The sequence below is a fragment of the Papio anubis genome, chromosome 1 (assembly GCF_008728515.1).
Source record: "Papio anubis isolate 15944 chromosome 1, Panubis1.0, whole genome shotgun sequence".
Classification (NCBI taxonomy): domain Eukaryota; kingdom Metazoa; phylum Chordata; class Mammalia; order Primates; family Cercopithecidae; genus Papio; species Papio anubis.
Genome location: NC_044976.1, coordinates 145,573,979 through 145,599,170, shown reverse-complemented (window position 1 = coordinate 145,599,170; position 25,192 = coordinate 145,573,979). Strand labels below are relative to the sequence as shown.

The window sequence follows — 25,192 nt, the reverse complement described above, 5'->3', positions numbered from 1 at the left end:
GTATTTTAGTTGTCCTATTTTTAAGCAGTTCTAATTAGGATGACTCAGGTAACTTCCTGTTTAAAGATTACCTCTTGCCTTACCTGAATGTGCCTAATTCTAGACCATTACCTCCCTTTTATGACTTCCAACTATAGAAAACAATCTTTTTCCTTTCCTTCTGCTTAAACTTCAACTCCTGAATGTGGCTTAATTATAACTGACCTTAATTTATTTTAATGTAATGCATTTCTGATACCCCTTCGTTAGCTCTACTTCATGTTCCAAATCTTTGTATCTGTAGCATTGTAACTGATCTTACTGAGATTTCATTTCATGAGTGATTTTGTACCACATTCTTAAGCATGGTCATTAGGACATCATTGCCTTGCATTATGTAGTGCTGAGCGTTCACACATACATGGTCCAAATCAGCTCGCTAGTTTATTATTTTCCCATATTGTTTAGCTGACCCCTGGTTTTAAACACGACAAATCTCAGGTGGAAAAATATGTATCATCCAGTTAAAGCAAAGAGTCACCCATATCATAAAATAGTGTTGCTTTATCTAGGAGAAGGATCTATAGAGTTCAAAGCTATTAGCAAGGCAGCTGGTATTATCTCCTGTAGTGGCTATTTGCACAGCACAGTATTTGTCCTGGGCATAAAAGAAGAGCCCATTTCCCAGCAATGTCCCTCCTGAGGACCATGAACAACCAGGTTTTGCCAAGGTCTTGAAAGGGAGAAAGAAAAGAAGTGTAACCTCTAGGCCTTATTCAAGAAAGGAGGGTTAAGCACTAATTGTAAGACATTTAGAAGAAACTAGTCTCCCCTTAAGCCAGAAAATGGACATAATAGTTACACGAGAGCCCAGGGAGGGATGTGTGGCTCACCTATACCCATGCAACAAAAGACTATCTTGGGAATGGCTTTACGAATCAATATTTTCAATACTGTTGTATTGTTTGTAAACTATATTTCAATATAGTTGATGATAGTAGTTTTCAAATTAAAACAATAATAATTTTCCTCCATTTGGGAGTTTTAGATAAAATCTTGCTAAAATTACTTCTAGACTTACTTGATCAAGTAAATACATAAATATTAATATTATTCATCCCAAGGTATAATTTCTCTTATTTAAAACAATTTTTAAGTGTTTTTCAGTTAAATTAGATAAACTTAAATTATTCTGCTGTTATTCCTTTTTTCTGGGCTGCTACTCCCTCCATGAGCAGCTTGCTGATTCCTATTTCCTCTTAAAATTCAGATCAGAAATCATTTTCTCTAAGTTCCTAACACTCTGCTTCCTTCAAGAATTGATCCTTTCCTTCACTTTACTACTTCTCCATATTGTATATTTCTAATATTGCTCTTATCACATTGTGATACATTTACATGTGAGTCAGTTTCCCTTACTAAATCACAATGTCTTAGTATATTTGTGATTGTATATCTTAACACCAGCATCGTCCCTGGTAATTTACTCAACAGATGTTTATTGAAAAACAGATATATGAATGAAATAGATAGATAGTTGAATGGATGAATGGGTGGATGGATGGATAAAGATCTGCTACCCTCTAAAATATGAGATGATTCATTTAACACTGAAAAGGAAAATGGTAAACATAAATCTGTGAGTCATGAGAGTGGTTGGTCAGAGTGGCCTGTCCGATCAGGGAGTCTAGAGAGGAGTGTATATGAATCAGACACAATAAATTTAAAATATAGTGCTTGTCACAGCAACAGATGGAACAGAGCTATAGAAAGAAAATGTTACACTAAAACTATATCTTAGTTCTTAAAGCAAAGTACTTAATAATATGCTCATGTAAGAGAAAACATTATTGGAATTTTCTGTTTCATAAATAATCCAATTTTTCTATTTATGTGAATACCCATGAAAGGCCCTCAGTAACATATTCTCTAAGAATCAAATCCAATAACAACAAATAACCCAAATAATGACAACTCCGATTACATCTTGGAGATTATAATTAATATATGTGTGTGTGCATATTCAAAATCCACAGCAAAACTTTTATTCTCTGTTCCCATTCAGTGTTTATCAAATGTATGTTCTAAAGCCTGTCTCCTATGCCATTCCAACCATCTCCAAAATTTCTCCAATGAAGTTCTCAGAGATAATTCCATTTCTAGACCCCTTTAGTTTACCTCATCATTATTTGAACATTGTAGTTTCCCAGGACTCTGTTAATTGTCATTTTATGCCTACTACTTGGGTTTTGAACAACAGATGAAGTATCCCAGGATGTGAAGCAGTAAGCCAGAATCATGAGTTGAGATATGTTTGAAGGTGGGGGAAAGAAACAGTATTTATCTAACTCACCCTCAAATATTTATTGTGTGAATGTCTAAGACAAATATTAAGTTAGTTATTTGGAAAAAGTTCCACTCTTTAGGAGTATACACCCTGGAGTCAGATGGACCTGTACTTATAAATGGCTCTTCTACTTAATTAGATCTCATTTCCCCAATTAGATTAAAACGAGAATAATCCCAGCACCTCCATCATAGAAATACTGTGCATGTTAAGGCCGGGCGCGGTGGCTCAAACCTGTAATCCCAGCACTTTGGGAGGCCGAGACGGGCGGATCACGAGGTCAGGAGATGGAGACCATCCTGGCTAACACGGTGAAACCCCGTCTCTACTAAAAAATACAAAAAAATTAGCCAGGCGAGGTGGCGGGCGCCTGTAGTCCCAGCTACTCGGGAGGCTGAGGCAGGAGAATGGCAGAAACCCGGGAGGCGGAGCTTGCAGTGAGCTGAGATCCGACCACTGCACTCCAGCCTGGGCGACAGAGCGAGACTCCATCTCAAAAAAAAAAAAAAAAAAAAAAAAAAAAAAGAAATACTGTGCATGTTAAATGGAACTTTGCAGGCAAAGCCCTATTACAGAGCCTGGCACACAGCGGAGTCTCAGTAAATATCATCTAACATCATCTTTGTAATTGTTAATTAGCAAGTCTTCTATGACAGAGATATTTTTCTTACCAGCGTCTTTTACTTTTTTTTCCCCAGATATACCTAAGATTGTGGTCTATATTTCCTGTGATAAGATTCCTTCCTGATGATTTATCAAGGAAGAGGTTCTTACTTTGAGACTCAGGTCTCTCTGTGAAAAACATGCTAACCTAGAAAATTGTCTCACCAAACACTAGGAAATGTGGCATAATTGGATATCAACTTTGATGCACTGATTTTTAATGGAACATCAACATCTGATTCCAATTCCATTGGCAGGGTCTTGTACGCAATTCTAGTTTATGAGCTCATCACTTAATAAATATGATGTGCTACTTAATGAAACAAGATGCTTTGTTTTATGAATTGTAAAAGAAAACGAAAAGTAAATACTAGGGGGAAGCATGAGGCATTGTCCTATTAGTACAAAACATGTCATAGGAAGCTGTTTTCGTTATAAATTAGCCTTTATTTTATTCCAAAGCTGCAGAGTCTTCAATAAGCACTCTCTGCCTCTAGTTCTCAAGGACAAGGGTGGGTCACTGGCTTGGGATGCCTTGACATCCTTCCCTGCCTTCCTCAGCCTGGCCTCTGATTAAGTGCCTACTGCTGAACATTATAAGGTCATCCAGCACAGAAATAGGGAACTGGGAAAAGATATTTAGTGTTATATTTATTAGTGTGGATATGTGTACATTCATATATGTACACACACTCCAAATAATTTTAAATTAAAGCATTTTTAAAATACTTAATGGAGGTTAAGCAGCATTTTTAACCTCTGTTCAAGTTATTGAATGGCATATTAAAACCAATGTGGCTCTAATGTACCTTCTAATGTGCACTGCTGCTTTAACAAATTGCCTATAAATTTTAGTTGAATTAAACCTATTCCTTGTACATTCGTAGTAAGGTTAGGTTAATAATACATGAGGTTTCATTACATGCACCTTCCTTAATAATGTTTTTTAAGAAAGTGGGACAAGAATCTATGTGCAGTCACCTAGTATGGGTCAGCAGTATTTGCAATCACAGATGAAAGGGAGGCAGAAGTCCTTAAGCTTGCTACTCATCCCTTCCTACCCCATCCTTCTCCCTCCATGCCTCACTACTCACACACACCAGTGTGCTGTCTGCCCCTGTGGTATATGATCTAGGTCTCTCAGACATGTTTAAATAAGTAAATGAAACCTTAAGATTGTAGCAGCACATTTTACTGTGCACATTGCAGGGCTGGCTACTGCAAAACATCTGTTTATGATAAAGATACTTCAGGATAAGTGTTTCTCTTTTCAATGCAAGTTTTACTGTAAGAGACCATAAAACCAGGGGAAAAAAAATTAAAGTGGAATTTCTGAAGCAAAACCAAGAAAAAAGGAAAATCCATCCCAAAGCACATATTGCTCCTTTCATGGGCTATGCATATGTGTATACTGTATCTTGTTTTGTTAAAAAATATATAAGATACTTAGGTCACTATTATTTTTCCTCTTTTGTAAGGTTGAACACAACACTTTTGCTAAGTGTTGTGAAAGAAACATCACAGACCTTTGCTAGGTTCACACCTAAAAACAGGAGAATGCCACTGAGGTATTTTTGAAATAAAATTATTCATTAATTCAGAAAATACATAGGCAGCATTGCTATGGAGGTACTCTTATCCTTGCCTGAGATAGAGCACTGAACAATTGTGAAGGACAGCAATGAGACTTGTTGGCTGGAGAGGAAGAAATGATCTGAAGACTTCTGGAAATGAGGTCAGAGAGATCATGGACATTATAGACCATGGGGATTATTAAATAATACAAACTTTGTTTCTTATTAGCTACGGTGAAAAGCAAATGGAAGGTGGAGTGATGGGATGTGACTCAAGTTTGAACAGTATCACTTTGGCTGTCTGTTGAGAAGTGATGGAAAAAAGACAAAGGTGAGTAGGAGGCTACTTGAATAGTCCAGGAACAGAGGAAGGTGGCTTGGACCTGGCTGGTGTAAGTAAGGATGGCAAGAACTGGTCAAATTCTGGATATATTTGAGGGTAAAATCAGCAGAATTGGTTTTGTTAGATGAGACGAAGGTTGTGGGGAAAAGAGAGGGCTCAAGAATGGCTGCAAAGATTTGGTCTGAAAAGGTTACAAACCAAAAACATTAGGGGAACATTGCCAGTAAAACACAGTGGATTGAATAATTTTTCCCTCCTAAAATCCCCAGAGATAAAATTTAAAAAAAAAAAAAAAGAGAGAGAGAGAGAAAGAGAAAATGACAATCAAAGATAATCTGGAAGAAAAAGCTAAGCTCTTGCAGTGGAGAACCCAACAATAAGCTAGTTGATCCAGGTTGTATAACTCTAGAAAGAGAGATTTCGAATTGAAAGCTCCAGAGATTTCCGGAATTAGATATAAGGTGTGCTAATACCCTCCCCAACCAGAAAGTTGTCCTTCTTACATTTTAGGAGGATGCAGTAAGTTTTTCCTTTAGAAGTTAAACCAAAGAAGGTCTGGACCCAACAAATACATAAACAGGCATTATGTGAAGGGTTGCTTGTGATTGTTGATTTTATGCATCAACTTGGCTAGGCTTGGTGCCCAGTTGTTTGGTCAAACATGAGTCTAGATGTTGCTATGAATGTGTTTTGCAGATTTTCTTAGAACATAAGAGCCATCTTTGATAGGCAAAAAGATTCACTGAGAGCCCAGGGATATAGAGATGGTAAAAACTTCCAGATGGTTTAAAAAAAAAAAAAGAAGTGGAAAAGAAGCAAGAATCTGATTGGCATTGCTAACAACTAATGGTGCAAACATTTAAAATTTTTGAATATTTTTTGAATGAAAGTGTTTTCATATAGCAGTAAAATTTCAAATCATTCTTTATGTTTAGATACTTGAAGACAATAAAGACACTTCAGATATTCAAATTTTCTCCTCAAATTACTTCCCTCCTTGTATTCTTTTTCAGAAGCTACTGGCACATGTGCTCCACCAAACACACAAATAAATAAACCAAGAAGACAGAACGTGTAGGATTCAGGAAATGAAAGATCCAACATGGGAGACAGGGGAAGGCAATTGCTAGTACAGCAGCAAATGTTAACCCTTGGATATAGCTGTGCAACAGAACTGAAGATCAACCAGCCTAAACTTCCCACTCGCATATCTAGTGGGAAAAAACAAAACCTTATAGATTTCTTGAATAGAGTTCCCTTGGAGAGTTTCGTTTCCTAGAAATGCTTAAGAGAGTCCTGAAAAACTAAGCAAAGGCAAATTTTTTGAAGAAAGAAAATATAGTCAAAGCATATTATATAGCATAAATGTACAGTAAATTTATGTAGTCATAGTAAAGAAATATCTGAATGCTGATTTAACCAAACAAAGGGATTGCTAAGTAGGAGGTGAAAGCAGCTAAACAACTCATCTTCTATAGGGGGAAGAAAATAAATAATGTCTACATTTTAAAAATCAAGATTTTATATATATATATATATATATATATATATATATATATATATATCCCGGAAATACAGACATGAAAGCCCAGAAGAAACATCTAAAGAAGTTGAAGGTGTTTTCCCTGAGCATGGAGATTCCTGGGAAAATGATAAGGCTGGGCTCTTTACATTTTACTTGTTTTTAAAAATTTTGCAAATATAAATTTTGATTAAAATTCCAATTAAATTTAAAAATGACAATACTGGATAATAATACTAAGTCTTCTTCATGCAACCCCCTCCTGATCTCCTTTCTCTTTTCCTGGCTCTTTTTTTGGAGAGCTTTATCTGGTACCCATTTGCCTTTTTTTTTTTTTTTTTTTTTTGAGACAGAGTTTGGCTCTTATTGCCCAGGCAGGAGTGCAATGGTGTGATATCAGCTCACTGCAACCTCTGCCTCTCGGGTTCAAGTGATTCTCCTGCCTCAGCCTCCCAAGTAGCTAGGATTGCAGGCATATGCCACCACACCCAGCTAATTTTGTATTTTCAATAGAGATGGAGTTTCACCATGTTGGTCAGACTGGTCTCAAACTCCTGACCTCAGGTGGTCCACCCAACTCGGCCTCTCAAAGTGCTGGGATTACAGGCATGAGCCACCAGGTGTGGCCATTAGGAGAATAATTTATTAGTCACTATTTGCCTAAGCACAGATGTAACAAAACTCCTTTTCAAAGGTTTATTGCAAATTGTCTTCTTTCTTTAGAGGAAGATATAGAAAATGCATCAACACTAATACTGAAAAACAATGATCGTATTTAAAGCATTATTGTATTTTATTTACGTGTGCAATTGTCTTATTTTCCTTCTTAGAGTTGCAATATCTTGAGGGCAAGTATTATCTTATTCAACTTGCATAACTACAATAATAATATAATTAATTGTACATTGTGGGCACACAGTAAGGGGTTTATTTAATTGAAGACACTGAGAAATAATCAGGAGTTTTAACAAGGTCATCTCATTGGGCTGCTTTTTAAAGCAGGCACTCATAATCTTAAATGAGAAAAAATGCAAAAGAGAAAAACAGAAAAATGACTAATTTTAGATAATAATATAAAAAGAAACAGGTTGATAATTTCTTTCACTTCACCATTCCTCCTTTTAAAACATTTCCTGTTTCCATTGTAATGAAATATCAGTATGACTTTACTTGTACAATATAAACATGGCTACCCAGTTTACCTTTCTGGAAACTAAACACTGATATAAAAGTGCAAATAAATAATCTATTTGGTAACCTCCATAGTATCTTAAACTCTTAGCAACAAAGAAACATAATTGAGTATTGCCAAGGATCCAAAAATAATCACTATTTAAATTTATATCATATATTTACTTGTAAATTATTCTGTCAGTTTTCCCATCAAAATTTAAGCTCACTGAAAGTACTGTTTGCTACTACACATAAAATGTTCTCTGACTAAATTAAGAACTCAACAGTACCCAGAAGAAAATGATTTCTCAGTAAGAGAAATGTTTATCTATATGAAGATAACTGTACTGTTCAACAAAATATAGTAATCCAAATCTATAGCTTGATCATTCTAGCTTTTCATAACCAGGTCAATATCCTGGGTCAATAACTCAGCAAGGCCACTGATACATTATAGCATATCCTGGGAAGGAAGAGTGACTAGAATAGAAGTGATTCTATAAGGCAAAGCATGTAAGAAACAGTTGAAGATACCAAGAAGAGATTTTGTACATATATTTCCTCAGGACTCAAGAGACCTTCATTAACTTTGGCTGATTTTTAAAAATTGCTAATAATGAGATCTATCCAAAAAGTACAAAACTGATGGTCATTAAAAGCATCTGTTTGGAAGTAAACTAATGTTCTGCCAACCAATTTTGCAAGTGTAGGACATTCCTAGTATAGCCAAGGCTCTCTTCAAGGATCAATTTCTTTCTTATTCCTTATAATAGCAGAGGCCCCAAGTTTTAAATAGACACCTGGATATTCAGATAGAGCATCTATTTGCCAGCCTCTTTTTCAGTGAGGTATGGACATACAAAGCAGTTCTGACCAATAGGATATGAGTAGAACTGTTACAGGCTCCACTCAGGTACCAGCTTAAAGATAAAGCTGCTTACTCCCAGCTAGAAATAGACAGTTGGAAGAAAATATGGAAGTCCCCTATTGAGAAGGACAGGGGAATGCCTTTAGAGAGTCAGTAAGCTGAAGAAATGGAGCTTCAAATATGTTTTCTCAGTCTGGTACATTTTATACTAAATATTTTACAATACCCTGTTGAAATTTTTCAGTAAATAAAAATATTTTCACCATGTTTAATGCTCCCTACTCTTAGCTCATTGATTCCATTTATAGGTCCATATGGTCTTCCGAAGAAAGAAGCATAACTATGGAGTAATAACAATGAGATCTGTATTATTATTTCTTGAACATAAACCTCCCTTCAAGGTCATACAATAAATTGAACATGAAGACAATAGAAGCTTGAGCACATTTTCAAAAATGCATTATTTTCAAGTTTTCTATAGGTTTGAGTTAAACCACCTCTTAAAACACTGATGCTTCATGTCAACTTTGTTGTTCACTGAGTGATGGAGAATTGTAGGCAGTATGTTGAATAGTAAAACTAGTCAGAGGATGCCAACTAACATTGAAAAGGAGGATTATACTGCATTCCATGTCGGGAAAGGAGAATGAACCAAAGCATCAGGTAGATTGAAATCAGCTCTGCATGCGACATGTGTAGCTCTGGTGAAGTGGCTGCAGTGTCTGAAGAAGATAGGAGTATCAGGGAGCAAAGCTGGGTGTCTAGACTATGACCAGAAGATACAAACTCATAAAGGTTTTCCCAGATTGGACTCAAATGATAAGCAAAATAAAACCCATTTTAGCTAACCCTACAGGAGAATGATATAACTAAATAAGTGCTTTAGGGGAATTATTCTGCTAATACTATATAGGGTAGATAGGAAAGAGCCATAGATTTGGGTGGGAGAAAGTGGCTTAGAGTTGGGAACAAAGAGATCACTACAATGAGAGCCACAAAGATGAAGGAAAGAGCAATGAAGTCAGTATTTTTTCATCCTAGGAAGGGCACAAATGAGACAGAATTATGCATGATGTAGATTATATTATCCATGGCTATTTCTGCATGATATACAAAACAACCAGAAAAGGTTTTCTAACTATTTTAGTTCATCATTTAGATATCTGGTAGGTGTACAAAGTACTGAGATGATGGGTTGGGTCTTTCATTGAAAGGACCAAAAGGAGCAAATGTTTGTTATTATGATTTCAGAGTTTATCTAAAATCAGAAAAATTGTTTAAAACGTGTGACTTGTATTGTATATACAATTAAAGTTAGAATGGAACAGTAAATTTTAACAATTGATAATTACTCAAAAGGATATAACATTTGATCTATTAGCTTTTTTTGGTGTACGTAGAAAGAAGGATGTATAAATCATGGTTATTTGACTGTGCAGGAGACAGAGTACCTACCTTGTTTCCAAAATTAGAGATATTGATACACAGTGAAAGAGAAAAAACCATCATCTTAGGATACCAAAAAGTTAATTGCAAATTTGGAAGGATTAACCCGAAGGTAAAAAGAGTGAGTGTGTTGTATCTGTCATTTAGGCTGTCTGCCCAGGTCTCCATAATCTTCCTGTTTTCTGGGATACTTACCACCTTGCTCCTACCTGATGAAAAGGTCCCTAAAAGCCATGCTCATTTTACAAGTATGTGACACCCCTGGCCACAGTGAATTGGCTCAGAGGTAATCAACCAAACAAAAGTGAGTCAATTCCAATTTTCCTCTAGAAATTTTAACTAAGAAGTAGCTAATAAATCTCTCTGTTGTAGCTGGTGGTAGAATTATAAACAATTTCAGGGGACATAGGGTGGCCATATACCCATATAGACAAAGAGAGAAGTAAAGTCCCCTTCTGCAAAAGGCAGACAGAGAGAGAGAGAGAGAGAGAGAGAGAGAGAGACGAATGAATATGTATCAATGGAAGCATTCTAATTCCTGAGTCCTGACTGTAGTGGTCCTTCTTAGGTTTTTATGGAATATCTAGTTATAATATAGTCTCCATTTACGTTTAAACCAGTTCAAGTTGTTTTCTGATACTTACATGTCAAAAAGAATGAACACTTCATCAATTCCTTCCTGTCTCTTTGATCTTACTTGTCACACTGACCAATGCCAAAGGAAAAACGTGGCCCAGTTATCCTAGGCCGGGTTCTTTGCTATGTAAACAGAACTTTTGTTCTACTCCTTCTCTGGCAAGCAAATCACACTTTTGAGTTTGTATCATGCTCATTTTTATAGACCCATATAACTCACAGCTAATATTGGCTGACAGAACAACAATTAGCACAGCTGTTAAACAACTGATAAATACTTATATTTATCATGATATCATAATGAGTATTTTAGTTAAAATCTTAAATGCAAGGAGAGCCATAGATGGGGTCTATCCCTCTTTCAATTGGGAAAGAGATGGAAAGATAAGTTTGTATACAATAAGATTAAACAGTAGCCTATTTTATTAATTTGATGGCATGTAGAAACAATTCTAAGTATTTCTATACAAAGCTAGAACATATAGCCTCTTCAGTAAAAACATTTAGCCAGCTTTATTTGAGATTTAGTCCATCATTTGAATATTTGGCATTGTATGGATATTCAACTCAAATTTTCCTTTCTCTGGAAAATAAAATTGACTCTTCTTAACCTAATTTTTAAAAAAACTGTTAAAAGGAAATTAAGTCTCAGTTATGAAATAGATCTGATTGGTTGAGTTTTATCTAAAGTATCCTCCCAAAATAGTAACATAAATAAGCCTGATAATTTTGAACGAGTTAAATGGTTGTATCTGTGTTGGATAATGATCTAAATACAACAATGATTTTGGAAATGAAATTTGTAGAAGCCACAATCCAGAAACAGGGATAAGTCACCTGTTATGAGTTAAAAAAGGAATATCATTGTGCACTGAAAACATAACACATTTCTTTCTTACCTGGTTGACATTGATTACACCTTCTTCCTTGACGATTAGGCACACATAGGCACTGGCCACTGATTGGGTCACAAATGGTCCCAGGTAATGTCCCCAAGGAGTCACACTCACACATCTGGCAGCCTTGAAAATTGTCAATGGTCAAATTGTACCTGTGAGGCTCACACTGATTACAGCGAAGACCTGTTACCCCTAATTTGCAAGGACATTGTCCTGTTGATTTGTCACACAACAGAGAGCCATTTATTGTCCCAGCCTTATCACAGTTGCAAGGCAGGCAGAGGAAAGAATTATTTTGCCGTAAGTAGAAGTGTCCCTCCAAACATTTATTGCACTGTCTCCCTTCAACATTGGGCTTACAGATGCACTGCCCTGTCTTAGCATTACAGACAGTCCCAGGGAGGGATCCGGCTGTGTCACAGTCACAGGCCTTACAATTGGTGACATCTAACCCATAAAAGTTTTCTCTGCAGGTGTCACACTGAAGTCCTTTAGCTTCTTTTTTGCACTCACACTGCCCAGACAGAGGATTGCAGAATTTGTTCACTGAGCCATGGAGGTTACACTGGCAGGGCTCACATCCATCATCATTAAAGCTTCGGAGAAATTTAAATCCAAAATTGCAACGATCACACCTAAGCCCTAAAGATAAAATATATTTAAAAGGTGAGGATGGAAAAATGATTTCATTCAAGATAGATGAGGCACAAACAATGCTACTGCAGACAATGCGAACACAAAATATTGAGTGTTTTCTCACAAGTAGTGCCATAGAGGGCTAATCATACTCTCAAAATACAATGGCAATATTTAATTTAGCTTTAATATACAACTGTTTGCAATGAACTTCATAAATGTTTAATTATTACTTAATGCAAAGAAAATGCTTAATGCAAATGTTGTTTCTGTTACATATGCTGGAGCTCTTTTTCTCTTTAACAAATCTTAAAAACTATTTTAACAAATGTGTTCATTTAAAATTATAGTAGAATTACATAGGACAAATTAGTTGTTTTCCTAAAGATAAGAGATCTCTAAAGATGTTTAATAAAATGTTAACCTGAGTACAAAGTTTCAGCTAGACAGAATGAATAAGTTCTGGACCTCTATTGTGCAGCATGGTGACTATACTTAGTAATAATGTATTGTATACTTGAAAATTGCTAAGAGATTAGATCTTAAATGTTCTCACCCCAAAAACGTGATGAGTACATGAGGTGATGGATATGTTAATTAGCTGGAATTAATCATTTTATGATGTGTACATATATCAAAACATCATGTTGTCTGCCATAAATATATGCAATTTTTATTTAATTACACCTTAGTGAAGCTGGGAAAAAAGAAAAAAAAAAGTAAGCTGATAACTATTTTTGTGAAAACAGCATATACACTTATTTCTGAATCCAGACATTTAAGTAATTAATATAAATAAAACTTATCCAGGGCAATTCTTAGTTTAATCCTTTTGTATGCTCCTCTATTTTATCATTTTCAATTAATATAAATTATGCTCTCCTTGGCTCATAAAGCAATCACATTGCTTGTCATCTTGTATGACTCAGAACATACCTCTTTAAACACTAAGTAAATTCTGTTTTTTATATTACTTCTATTTAAAGTAGTACACATATACATTTTACGAATGAAGAAAAATGTTTTATCACCTATACTTAAATCTTTGACAAGTAAGGTTATTCTAATAAAAGAGTATTACAAGGCGAAGAAATAAAAAAATTAGAATAGTAAATGTTTAGATGCAAACTGTTTCCTTTAGATAGTCTCCAAATATCCATGAATTTAAATAACTGACTGCATGAGTTGAATCAACTGAAACATTTACTTCAAGCTATAATTGCAATTTAAAAATTAGTCTTAAAATAAGAGTCAAAAACACACTCAGGAACTCATATGTAGAAAAACATTTCCTAAACTGGAAGGAAATGCATAATATATATGAATATATATGGATAAAAATTCAAGAACTCCAATGGAAGGCAAGTTCTTTAACAGTGATGAATGACTCACCTAAGGCATATCATTTAATTTCAATAAGGAAAATAAAAAAGGACCACTATTGCTGCAAATTTTAAAAATAACTGTATTGTTAGCAAGAATTATGACTCATTTTGAACTATTAAAATTGGTCTACATGGATTCATATCATATCAGTTTTAAAAATATGCGCAGTGCTTATTTGAATATGCCATACATATTCCTGACAGGTAATCTATTCCTAACGATACTCAGGAAGGCCTACAGGGCATCACATTCGGTGTTAACAAGTACAGGCGAGTTAGCACACTTGGCATTTAATTCACATTCTTCTCTCTTTTTATTCCAGATGAATGACCTACTTTAATAAAATTATTGGTGCTAATGTATTTTACTGGTGATAGAATCATTAGTAAGATTTAACAGTTTTGTTAACTCTAACAGTTTGCTTTCTGAAGCATATACAACATACACTTGTATTTTCTGGGTTTCTTTTTTTTTTCATATTAACAAGGTGAAATTGAATAAAGTTACTTGCTCATCCCATTAGGAAAGTAAATATATATGGCATATCAAGTTTTTGTTTTTATAAAAAATGCCACATTTGCAGAAATAACACTAGAAAGAATTATTATTTATAATACTGAAGTAATTTAGAATTTAGTCTTCACAAAATGTATATTTCTGTTTCCTGCAGAAAACCATCTGGATCAATCAACAAAACAGGCACATAGTAGGGATAGCATAACACATTCTAAATTAATTTTGATTTTTGCCTTCCTCAAGCTCTGGAATCTAACCATCACATGAAAGATTTCGTTGATACAAAGAAGTAATTATTTCACTGTCTTTAAAGGCCTTGCTTTAACTTCTGTTTTCACATCTTGAGTTTAAAATAAATCTCACATTAAAGAACAAAGGATGCCATACAAATTGAATTCAAGGTCTTAGAATTCCTTCAGCATCATAGATAGCACATACAAATACGTACTTCTCTTTACACGTTAGTTATTCTTTCTTTCTAAAAAATTAGTTTTTGTATGCTTGAGATGCATAAAGGCAAATTACATTACAGATTTTCATGTAATGTTTCTTTAAACCAGAGAAATCTCATGTAATGCCATTAAACACACCTACATTCTCTTTATTAAATTGAAACGCTTGTCTAGCTGAATTGTGTAGCATGATGTATACTTACATAAATAAAAGATAAAGAATTAGATTTAGAGGTATATTACAGAAATGAAAATAGTATTCAGAATGATATGTACATATGCTTGTGTACATGTAAGCATTTGTGTGTGTGTGTGTGTGTGTGTGTGTGTGTGTGTGTGTGACAGAGAGAGAGCGAGAGAGTGATCACTGCCAGGCATATTTTTATTATTGTAAGTTTCAGGTCAGTGTTAGACAAACCATGGATGACTTGGTGTCTTGAATGACAATAGAAAGGCAAAGGTCTTTTTTAAACTTCCTATATGAACCAAGACATATTCAGTTACAATACAGGGCTCACTTCATCAGGAAACTTTCCTCTCATAATATTCTCATATATCAAAATTTCAAAGTGCATTATGTACATAGTGCATTTTGGGCACATGATAAATTTTGTCCTTATGTGGCAATGGTTCCCCTCAAAAATGTTGGATGTAATAAATTGCTATAATCAAATCTAATTTCTGAAAAATACCTGTGGGAGTAACAAACAAAAAAGCACGTCTTGTATAAAAAAATGATAAATAACAGCGAAGGTAGCTGTTTATTATAATCAACTTGGTGCTGAATTACAAAATTAAAATCATGTAGCCCTTTATAAGTAACCCGAGCAATATACATGATCTGTAGAATTACGTTGACTTATTTTGCATTTCATAGGAACAGTTCAAAGAAATATAATAGAAAAAAATGGAAAGATTTATCACAAAGGACCCTGTAGCACAGAATATTTTGAAAAAATCCATTTATTTTGGTCTATTAAGAAAACTAGCATGAAAATGATTTGCTTAGAACTCATTAAGTGTAAAACATTTTGAAAAAGTGCTAATTTTCTAAAAGAAACATCTATGCGGTAAGCAAATTATATCTTTCTATGACTTATTAGTATGGGACCATGTGAACTAATGCATCTACAGAATAAAGAAACTTCTAAAGGGTTGATTAAACTAAGCTTCAAGCTGTAGTTTGATAGAATTATTAATTTAATCATTTTAAACAGTTAATTTCATCCAAATTTTTTTTTCCAGCCTTCCTTGAGCAAAGAAATTTGCTTTACTCTTCAGTTAAGAAATCAAATAGAGAATTTTATTCCAGATGGTAATAGAGATGTGACTGTAAACTTTTGCATTACACGTACCAATAACGTTTGCTTTGCACTTGCACTGGCCTGAATTTTGGTGACAGGTAATATCTCCATCCACTGTCCCAGAGGTATTGCAGTTACAGGGACTGCAGCCATCAGGATCCAACTCTTGTAGATTGTAGAATCCATTCTGGCACTGATTGCACTGTCTGCCAGACACATGTCTCTTACAATTACACTGGCCTCCAATCTAGAGAAGATACAACATTTTGTAGAATGATGAACGTATCTATTTTTAGATAATTTGCTCATTAGGTACAAGACAGGGAGGGAGGGAGAAGAAAACTAAATGTTCAACAGACAAGAAGGTAATAAGATATTTTTCCTCTTGACACACAACATGGGAGGCTTCAGCAGGGGGAATATATAGAACTGAATGAAAATAAAATCCATAGAAGTTAGTTGTATAAGAATAAAAGGGAAATGGGGAATTAACCATTAAATACTATATATAGAAATCAAAATATAAATATGTAGAGACTGAAAATAGAAAACAGTCAGCAGTTAATTTAGTCTTTAGGACACCATTTCTCTTTTTTTTTTTTTTTGAGACGGAGTCTTATACTGCCACCAGGCTGGAGTGCAGTGGCGCAATCTTGGCTCACTACAACCTCTGCCTCCTGGGTTCAAGCGATTCTCCTGCCTCAGCCTTCCGAATAGCTGGGACTACAGGCGCCTGTCACCACGCTCAGCTAATTTTTGTAATTTTAGTAGAGGCGGGATTTCGCCATATTGGCCAGGATGGTCTCGATCTCTTGACCTCGTGATCCGCCCACCTCAACCTCCCAAAGTGCTGGGATTACAGGCGTGAATCACCGTACCCAGCCCACCTCTCTGTTTGATTCCTCTTGTTTACTGTCTCATTGATTTAAACTTGTTTTGTAAATGCTAGGTATTTAAATTAAGGGAGAATCTTTCTATAATGATATCATCCCATAAACAATGTAACAATATTTAATGTTATTTGTTAATAGAATTATTTATGCCTATTGATACTGACCCTAATACATGTTTTCTTACCCAACTCCCCTTTTCGGACTATTCAGCATATGTATGATTCATTTCACCACATTAAATATATTTAGCTGATTTATATTGTGGTAAGAAATTCCAAAAATGTTTCTTGTTTTAAAGCATTTTCAAGCAAAATAACAGCTAAAACACTGTGCCATTTTACTCTTCAAGCATCTGATTTGAGAAGAATGAAAATACATAAAATATAATGTTCATCTACTTTACGCATAGATAATACTATGTTGATTAAAGAAAGATGAGAACTAAACTCTTCATAAGCAGACATATGTATATAAAATGTCAAATAAATATGAGAAATTTAATAACTTAGGACTCTAACACAGCAATGTGGGTACAGACTTCAAATCTCTTTTATAGTCCCTGACATTTTCCCCCCTGACTTTCTTTCACTTGGATTGAATCCAGCTCTTCACATTTGGAGGCAGAGTTACCATAGAGGGAAGTAACCTACTTGTGAAAAGATATTATTTGATTTCTATTTAATTTCAAGGATATTTAAAAATATCCAGGTTGGGATTCAGTTACAAGAAGGACTTAGAAATTAAATAATTTTTAAAGACCTATCACTGCCTCAATTTTCCTCATCCAAGAAATAGAGACTCACTGGAAGCTTTATTTAAGGATAAATTAAGACAATTGATATGAAAATATCTAAGACTAAAAGATAAATGGTTATATGCAAACCAAATGTAGTTGTAGATAATAATGAACCTCAATATCAAAGATGCATATAGGTTTAGAAAGATGAGTAAGAACGATGAATTGCCTTCTTGTGCCTGACTGTTTCTTGGTCTTATTCACATCTAGTCCAAAGGATACAAAATCATTACTCAAGACAGAGATTTGATTCAGCCTACAAAACTAAATGGCATTTATTGGTGGATATGTGTAATATACAGGCAAATCATGAAAATCCAATAGGCCTGTCAGTACATACTTGTAACACTTCAAGTACATCAACCCATAACTCAGGCCTGATTATTTGCTGGTACTTTATAGGTATCAGTCCTGTTCTCCAAATGGATGGTAAACACCTTAAGGCATTGGACATACATTATGTTTCCATCAAATAATAATCTTAAACATTACCCACATGTAAACAATACGTTTTCAAATAGCAAGGAAGCGTGCAAAAGGTAAAGAGAAATAAAAGTGCAAAAACTTTTTCTTTTATATGTTTTGTTATATTCTTTTTTTTTTTTTTTTTTTTTGAGACGGGAGATGGCTTAACTTTTGTTGCTCAGGCTGGAGTACAATGGCGCAATCTCCGCGCACTGCAACCTCCACCTCCCAAGTTCAAGAGATTCTCCTGTTTCAGCCTCCCCAGTAGCTGGGCCACCATGTATGGCTAATTTTTTGTCTTTTTATTAGAGACACTGTTTCACCATGTTGGTCAGGCTGGTCTTGAACTCCTGTCCTTAGATGATCTGCTCGCCTTGGCCTCCCAAATATTTGGGATTACAGGCATGCGCCACGGCCCTTGGTCTTGTTGTATTCTTATTTACATGTAATGCATGTATCAGCTGAAGCGTCCTTACCTTTTGAAATCTAGATAAGGCTGCCTATGACCCTAATTCCATTCCTGAACGACAGAAGTGCTCCTTAAGTTTATAAGAATTCTACGCATATTGATCATTTCATAGTTGCCCTGACCCTACACTTCTGCTTCTTCCATTTTGAAGTCTTTCTGGCTCCTACCAGCACTGCCCTGTGTCACTCAGAGGTGAAACTCAGCTAATGCCTCAATTTCAAGAACTCTTGTTCAAAACAAACGAAGAAACAAAATGTAGTTGTTAACCTTTATTAAAGGTTTGGGGTAAAAGAGGAATTAAATCATTACTTTACAATTCATAATATCCCGTTAGTTTCCCCTATAGCTAGAGATTTTCATCGGCACTCCAATTATCTACCATCTCTGTGGCTTCTCTGTTCTTCCTCCTTGCTCTGCCATAAAGCATATCCACTTTTTTCTGTACACCTGACTTTGCATGGTCACTTTCTCACATACATCCCAAAAGTGTATATTATTGCCTTGATTCTTGTGAAAACCTAAGTCTTATCCAGATATTTTTGTCAATAAAAACAATTCTTTCTATATGAACAACTCTGTCACAAATTAATAAAATAACAAGGTTACTCCCATTTCATTAATCTAAGTTTCTGTAACACATGTAGACCATAATTTCTGTATATTAACTATATCTTAAAATATAGTTTAAAACTAAAGTAAGGCATTATTACTTTTAAAAATGTTAACTTTAGTCAGTTTCCCAAAATTCAACTGAAAATACCAAGTTTACTTCTGTAGATTCTATACCTGTAGATGTGAGAAATCTACAGGTATAGATTTTTAATGTGAGAAAATACAAATCTACTCATACACTAAAACCAATTCCTGTCCACCAAGAAGTAGAAAGAGAGAAAGGCATTCCTCTTTCTTTTAAAAATATACTTCCAAATCATAAGACACTCTTTGGTACGATCCTTCCACGACAACTCTAGATTGACCTATTGGTTTTCTTTGGCCAAATACTAGCACATATAATGCTTGCAAATATGATTCAAACAGACATTTAAAAATGCCTGCAAAAGCACACCAGCATGGCACATGTATACATATATAACAAACCTGCACGTTCTGCACATGTACCCTAGAACATAAAGTATAAATAAATAAATAAACAAATAAATAAATGCCTGCAAATTTAGAGTTCATTCTCTCTTGCTGGGCTTGGAACTCTGAGATCACCTTGTGAACAAGCTCATGCTATCCTGCTAGAATGTTAGAGGTTGTATGGCAGAAAACTGAGGTGCCCCAGCTAATAATTGCTCCTACTGCCCCAGTGAACAGCCAGCTTGTCAACCACTACATAAGTGAGTGAGGTCTTCCTATCTAACTGCTACTTGACCAGCTAGCTAATCACAGACAAATGAGAGAGTCCAGAAGAGGTTGGACAAGTCAGTGCACGCCAGCACTGAGCCAAACCATAGAATCCTAAATAAATAAGCAATTTTTATTGTTTTTAGCCACTAACTTAAGCAGCAAATGTTAATAGATACAATATCATTGACCAGAACTTAAACCACATTTCTACACCTAGCTGCCAAGGAGGCTGAGAAATGTAGATTGTTCTCTATGATCATGTGATCAACGACTATTGAGCTTTCTTTTACTAGCATGGAAGGAAAGACAGATAAAGCAGTACAATTACTATCTCTGATAACAAACAAATATCTATTCACAGTTCAAGTCATGGAGATTCTCCTGCTCTTTACGGCTTAAAATGCAATTTGGTCTTAGAAATTTCGGTCTTGCCTGAATCACAGTTTTGGCCTTTAACACGCTTTCAGCCACAAGAGTAGAGGAAAGAAATGATCATCCCCATGAGATGCAGTTAGAAACTCAGAAATAACTTTCATTAGCCTGGCTTGGGTCTTCTCTTCTTTTGCTAATTTCGTAAAGTAGAAGATATTTCTTTGAAGTCTTCATCCTTTCCTACCATAGGCATTTAGTGCTATTAATATACTACTAAGTCCTGCCGTATTGGGCATCTCACAATTTTCTTATACTGTGTTTTCATTTTCATTCAGTTCAGAATACTTTTTAATTCCTCTTTGGGTTTCCTCTTTGAATCTTGGGTTATTTAGAATTGTGTGAGTTAGTTTCCAAATATTTAGAGCAATTCCAGGTTATTTTGTCATTGATTTCTAACTTAATTTAACTGCAGCCAGATAATGTATTTTATATGACTTGAATTCTTTTAAATCTTTTGAGGTTTGTGTTATGGTTCAGAATTTTTTCTATTTTGGTAGATATTTTGTGTAGGCCTGAAAAGTAGGTACAGTTTGCTGCTCTGTTGGGTTGAATGTTCCATAACTGGCCATTAGGTCAAGTTGGTTGACAGTATTGTTCTAATCTATGGATTTACTGATTTCCTGTCAGTTTGTTCTACTAGTTATTGAGAGAAGGGTATTGAAATTTTTGCCCACAAATGTGGATTTTATTTTCTCTTTCAGTTACATGAGTTTTTGCTCTGTGCATTCTGAAGCTCTGTTGTTGGTACAGAAATATTAAGAACTGTTATATCCTATTGATAAAATGACTCCTTTCACAAAATGAAATTACCGTCTTCATCCTGGCCAATATTTTATCTTGGAAAAAATTTCTAAAAATTCATATTTTCTCATATTAATAAAGTCACTCTAGATTTCTTATGATTAGTACTCACAGGATTTATCTTTTCCAACATTTGCTTTTAACCTATTTGTGTCTTATACTTAAATATATTTTCTGCAAGCAGCATATAGTTAAGTTGTACTTTTTCCTTTTTTAACCAATCTTCCAGTCTCTGACTTTTAAATGGATTATTTAGAACACGTAAATTTAGCATTATTATTGATATGATTAGGTTTAAATCTATTATCTTGATATTTTCTTTCTATTTGTCCCATCTGTTTGGGATTTCTTTTTTCTTCTTCTTCTTCTTTTTTTTTTTTTTTTTTTGCCTGTTTTGTGTTATTTTATATTTCTTTATGATTCAAATTATCTCCATGTTGGTTTATTAGCTATAACTCTTTGTTTTATGATTTTAGTGGTTTCTATTCAACATCTTTATCACAACCCAGCTTTAAGTGACATACTACTTCAAATAGAGTATAAAGATCTTACAATAGTATACAATTGTCCCTTGAACAACACGAGTTATCACTGCATGAGTATACTTGTAAAAGAATTTTCTTCCACCTCTGCCAGCCCTGAGGCAACAAGACCAATCTCTCCTCTTCCTCTTATTCCTCCTCCTCATCTTACTCAAAGTGAAGATGAAGAGGACAAAGATCTTTATGATCCAGTTTCACCTAACAAATAGTAAATACATTTTCCCTTTCTTATGATTTTCCTAAAGATTCTTTTTTCTCTAGATTACTTTATTGTAAGAATACAGTAAATAATATATACACAATAAATGTTAATTGACTGTTCATGTTATCAGTAAGGTTTTTGGTCAACAGTAGGCCATTAGTAGTTATGGTTTTGGAGAGTCAAAGTTAAACATGAGTTTTTGACTGGGCAGGAAATCAGTACCCCTAACTCCCATGTCATTCAAGGGTCAAGGGTACTTCCTTTTCCCCCTCCTAATTATTGTGTTATTACTGCCAGACATTTTACTTATACATGTTATAAAAGCTTTACTATATTATTATTATTTTTAAAAACTGTCAACTGTATTTAAAGAAAATTAAATCATTAGAAAAATACCCTCCATATTTGCCAATGCAGTTGCCATTTTGGGTGTTCTTTGTTTCTTTGTGCAGATCCATATTTCCATATGATACCATTTTATTTCCAACTGAAGGAATTCTTTTTAATGTTTCTTATAGTATAGGTTTGTGTGTGATGAACTCTTTCATTATATGTATTGCAAATAGTTTTTATTTGACCTTCATCTTAGATCTCTTTCCTAGATATAGAATCATAAGTGCACTATTTGTTTTCTTTCATGGTTATAAGAATGTTGCCCCACTGTCTTCTTCTTTGCATTATTTTGGATAGGAAATCTGTTGTCATTCTTACTGTTTTATCTATGTATTTAACATGTCTTTTTCCTCTGGCTGCTTTAGTATTTTATTTTATCATTAAAAATTTATCACTAGCTTTGAGCAATTCAATTATAATACGCCTTTTGTGATTTCCTTCGTGTTACTTATTTTTTAGTTTTCTTGAGATTCATGGGTGTGTGGCTTTATGGTTTTCAGTCCTTACTGTACTTGGAATTTTTCAGCCATACATTCTTTGAATATTTTTTATGTTCCCAGCTCCACTCCACCATTCCTGTAGGGACTCAAATTACACATACACCAAGCCTCTAAAAGTTGTCCCACAGCTCACAAATGCTGTTTTCATTTTTACAAATGCTCTTTCAACTCTGTTTCATTTTGGATAGGTTTATATTACTATGACTTCAAGTTCACTAACTTTTTAAATATAACATAAAAGTTTTATGTTTAATGTATAACCAATTATATCCAGTGTATTTTTATTCCATACACTGTAGGTTTTTCTCTGGGATTTTTATCTGTAGGGTTATTTAGTACCTTCCATATTTTTATGTAACTTTTAAACTATGTAAAATTATAATATCTGTTTCAATATACGGGTCTGATAATTCTAACATCTCTCACAATTCTGGATCAGTTTTGACTGATGTATTTGCATCCTCATTATGAGTTGTACTTTCCTGTTTCTTTGCATGCCTGATAATCTTTGATTTGGTGTCAGAGACTGTGAATTTTTTCTTGCTGGGTACTACGTATTTTAGTGCTCTTACAAATATATTTGAGTTTTGTTCTCGGATGCAGTTAAATTACTTGGAAACAATTTCTTTTGAGTCTTGCTCTTAAGATTTATTAGGTGGTATTGAAGTAGTTACCAGCCTAGGGCTATTCTCCACTATTGAAGCTAGACCCTTTTGTGTACACTTATCAAAAGCCCCGTGAATCATACATTTTCTCTACAGTTCAGCTGGTGGAAATAGGCACATTTCCCAGCATTACATGAGTGTCTTTTAGTAATTGAAAGTTGTGCTTTCTGCAGCCTCATACATGCAGTGATCAGTACTCAAGTGAATTCTTAAGGAAGATGCTCTGTAGATATGTGGAATTATCTCTGTGTTCCTCTCTCTCCTCTCTGCAAACTAACTACTTTGAATTCCTGAAACACTTGGCTATATCTCTTCAATTTGGAGAAGAACCCTCTGAGCTCCATCTGGGTTTTCTCTCCCTAAGTCATGGACTGGAAATACTCCGAAAGCAGCAATCTGGGTCAATTGTAAGATTCACATAATTTATTTCCTATTTCTCAGTAAACATTGTCCTTGTTGCCTGATGTCCAACATCTAGCAAACAATTATTTAATACATTTTGTCCTTATTTTTATAATTTCAAGTGGGAGGATAAATTCTATCACTCTGTTCAGTTAGAAGCAAAGTCGCAAAAAGACATTTGGACATGACAAAACAACTATAAACTCAATTTAAGAGGAAACTAGTTAACAACACTCAGAGAGAATTTTCAGGAGCCGCATCATAGACAGAGTTCCATTGGGAAACATTTATTCAGCTGTTTAACGTAGCTCCAAGCTCTAAACCCAAATAACATAGAGCTCCAAAGAAGTTTGGCAGTGACACCTATGCTTACTATACCACGAAAATGGAAAACCACGGATCAAAAACCTCATGCCATCTTTCAACTGTTCCTGTTAAGCAGCCAAAATTGGAATCCTGAACCTTCAATCCCCTCATCAGCACTACACTTTCTCACAGACAACTCCAAAACATAGCAGAATTTGGATGGAGATTAGCAGAGGTGCAATGCACACTGTAATGTTTAGAAGCTTAAGAAATAGCATTATAAACAGGAGTAAAATTTGGAAATATACTGGTTGCTGTGCATGTGGTTGGGAGCAAAGGAAGGGAAGCAAAAGATGTGTTTTAATGTAGTAACTACTCAAATAATTTAAATCTATAGTCTGTTGCTTTATAACAATTGAAATGGAAGATTTCATCTCAGTCTGGGTTACCACTATAAGATGTTGCTGCCAAATACAGTAAATTAAATTATAATCAAGCTGATCTGTAGGTATATATCCTATTGTGGTAAGAGAGCTAGTGCCCAGGAAGACGGAACTAAAGGATAAGTATATTGTACATACTCTGCTTTCTGATAAAGGATCCAACTTGTTAGAAAGGGTGCATTCAAAGATTAATAAAATTAAGACATGATTTACCCATGAGGAATACTAGGGCAGCATAAGTAAAAATTATAATAAATTTATTTTCTTGCTTAAGAAAAAGGATACAGGCGTTAACTAAGAATGCCCATTGTTAGAAAAATATGCATCTAAATACATTTACTAAAATATAAAATTTTGGGAAAATTTAGATTAAGCAAATGCTTTTCCTCCTTTTCTCACTACTTCAAAATAACAGCAATTTAAAAAAGTAAAACCCCTAATTTTAATGAGACCAGCAGAGAAAACAACATGGGAGAAATATATTTTTCAAAAATTTCAAAGACGAAAAATGAAATGAAGAAATATAAATAAATATTGGCAACGTTCCTGACTAATCAGAGAAACTGCAGTATGAGTGCAGGCTGATTTGGATTCCGAAAGCAAGAGGATCGATTTAGAAAACAGTTAATAGTAAGAGATGAAAACAATTACCAATTTTTGATAAAGTTCAGATCAAGCATGTGCCTTTTCCTCTTTTTCTTGATACTTCAATAACAAAATAGGAGTTTTTAAAAATATAACCTATAATTTTAATGAGGCCAGCAGAGAAAACCACAGGGAAGACAT

General features: G+C 34.6%; 1 protein-coding gene across 1 annotated transcript in view; it reads right to left on the bottom strand.

Annotated features, from left to right (window-relative positions):
• The window catches only part of USH2A (usherin), a 790,277-nt gene that overhangs the window by 606,998 nt on the left and 158,087 nt on the right, over positions 1-25,192 (bottom strand). Inside the window, exons 11-12 of the mRNA XM_021927201.2 lie at positions 15,796-15,991; positions 11,451-12,092 (exon numbers count right to left, since the gene is read on the bottom strand). Coding sequence (XP_021782893.2) covers positions 11,451-12,092; positions 15,796-15,991 — 838 coding nt within the window. The remainder of the gene's footprint in view (positions 1-11,450; positions 12,093-15,795; positions 15,992-25,192) is intronic.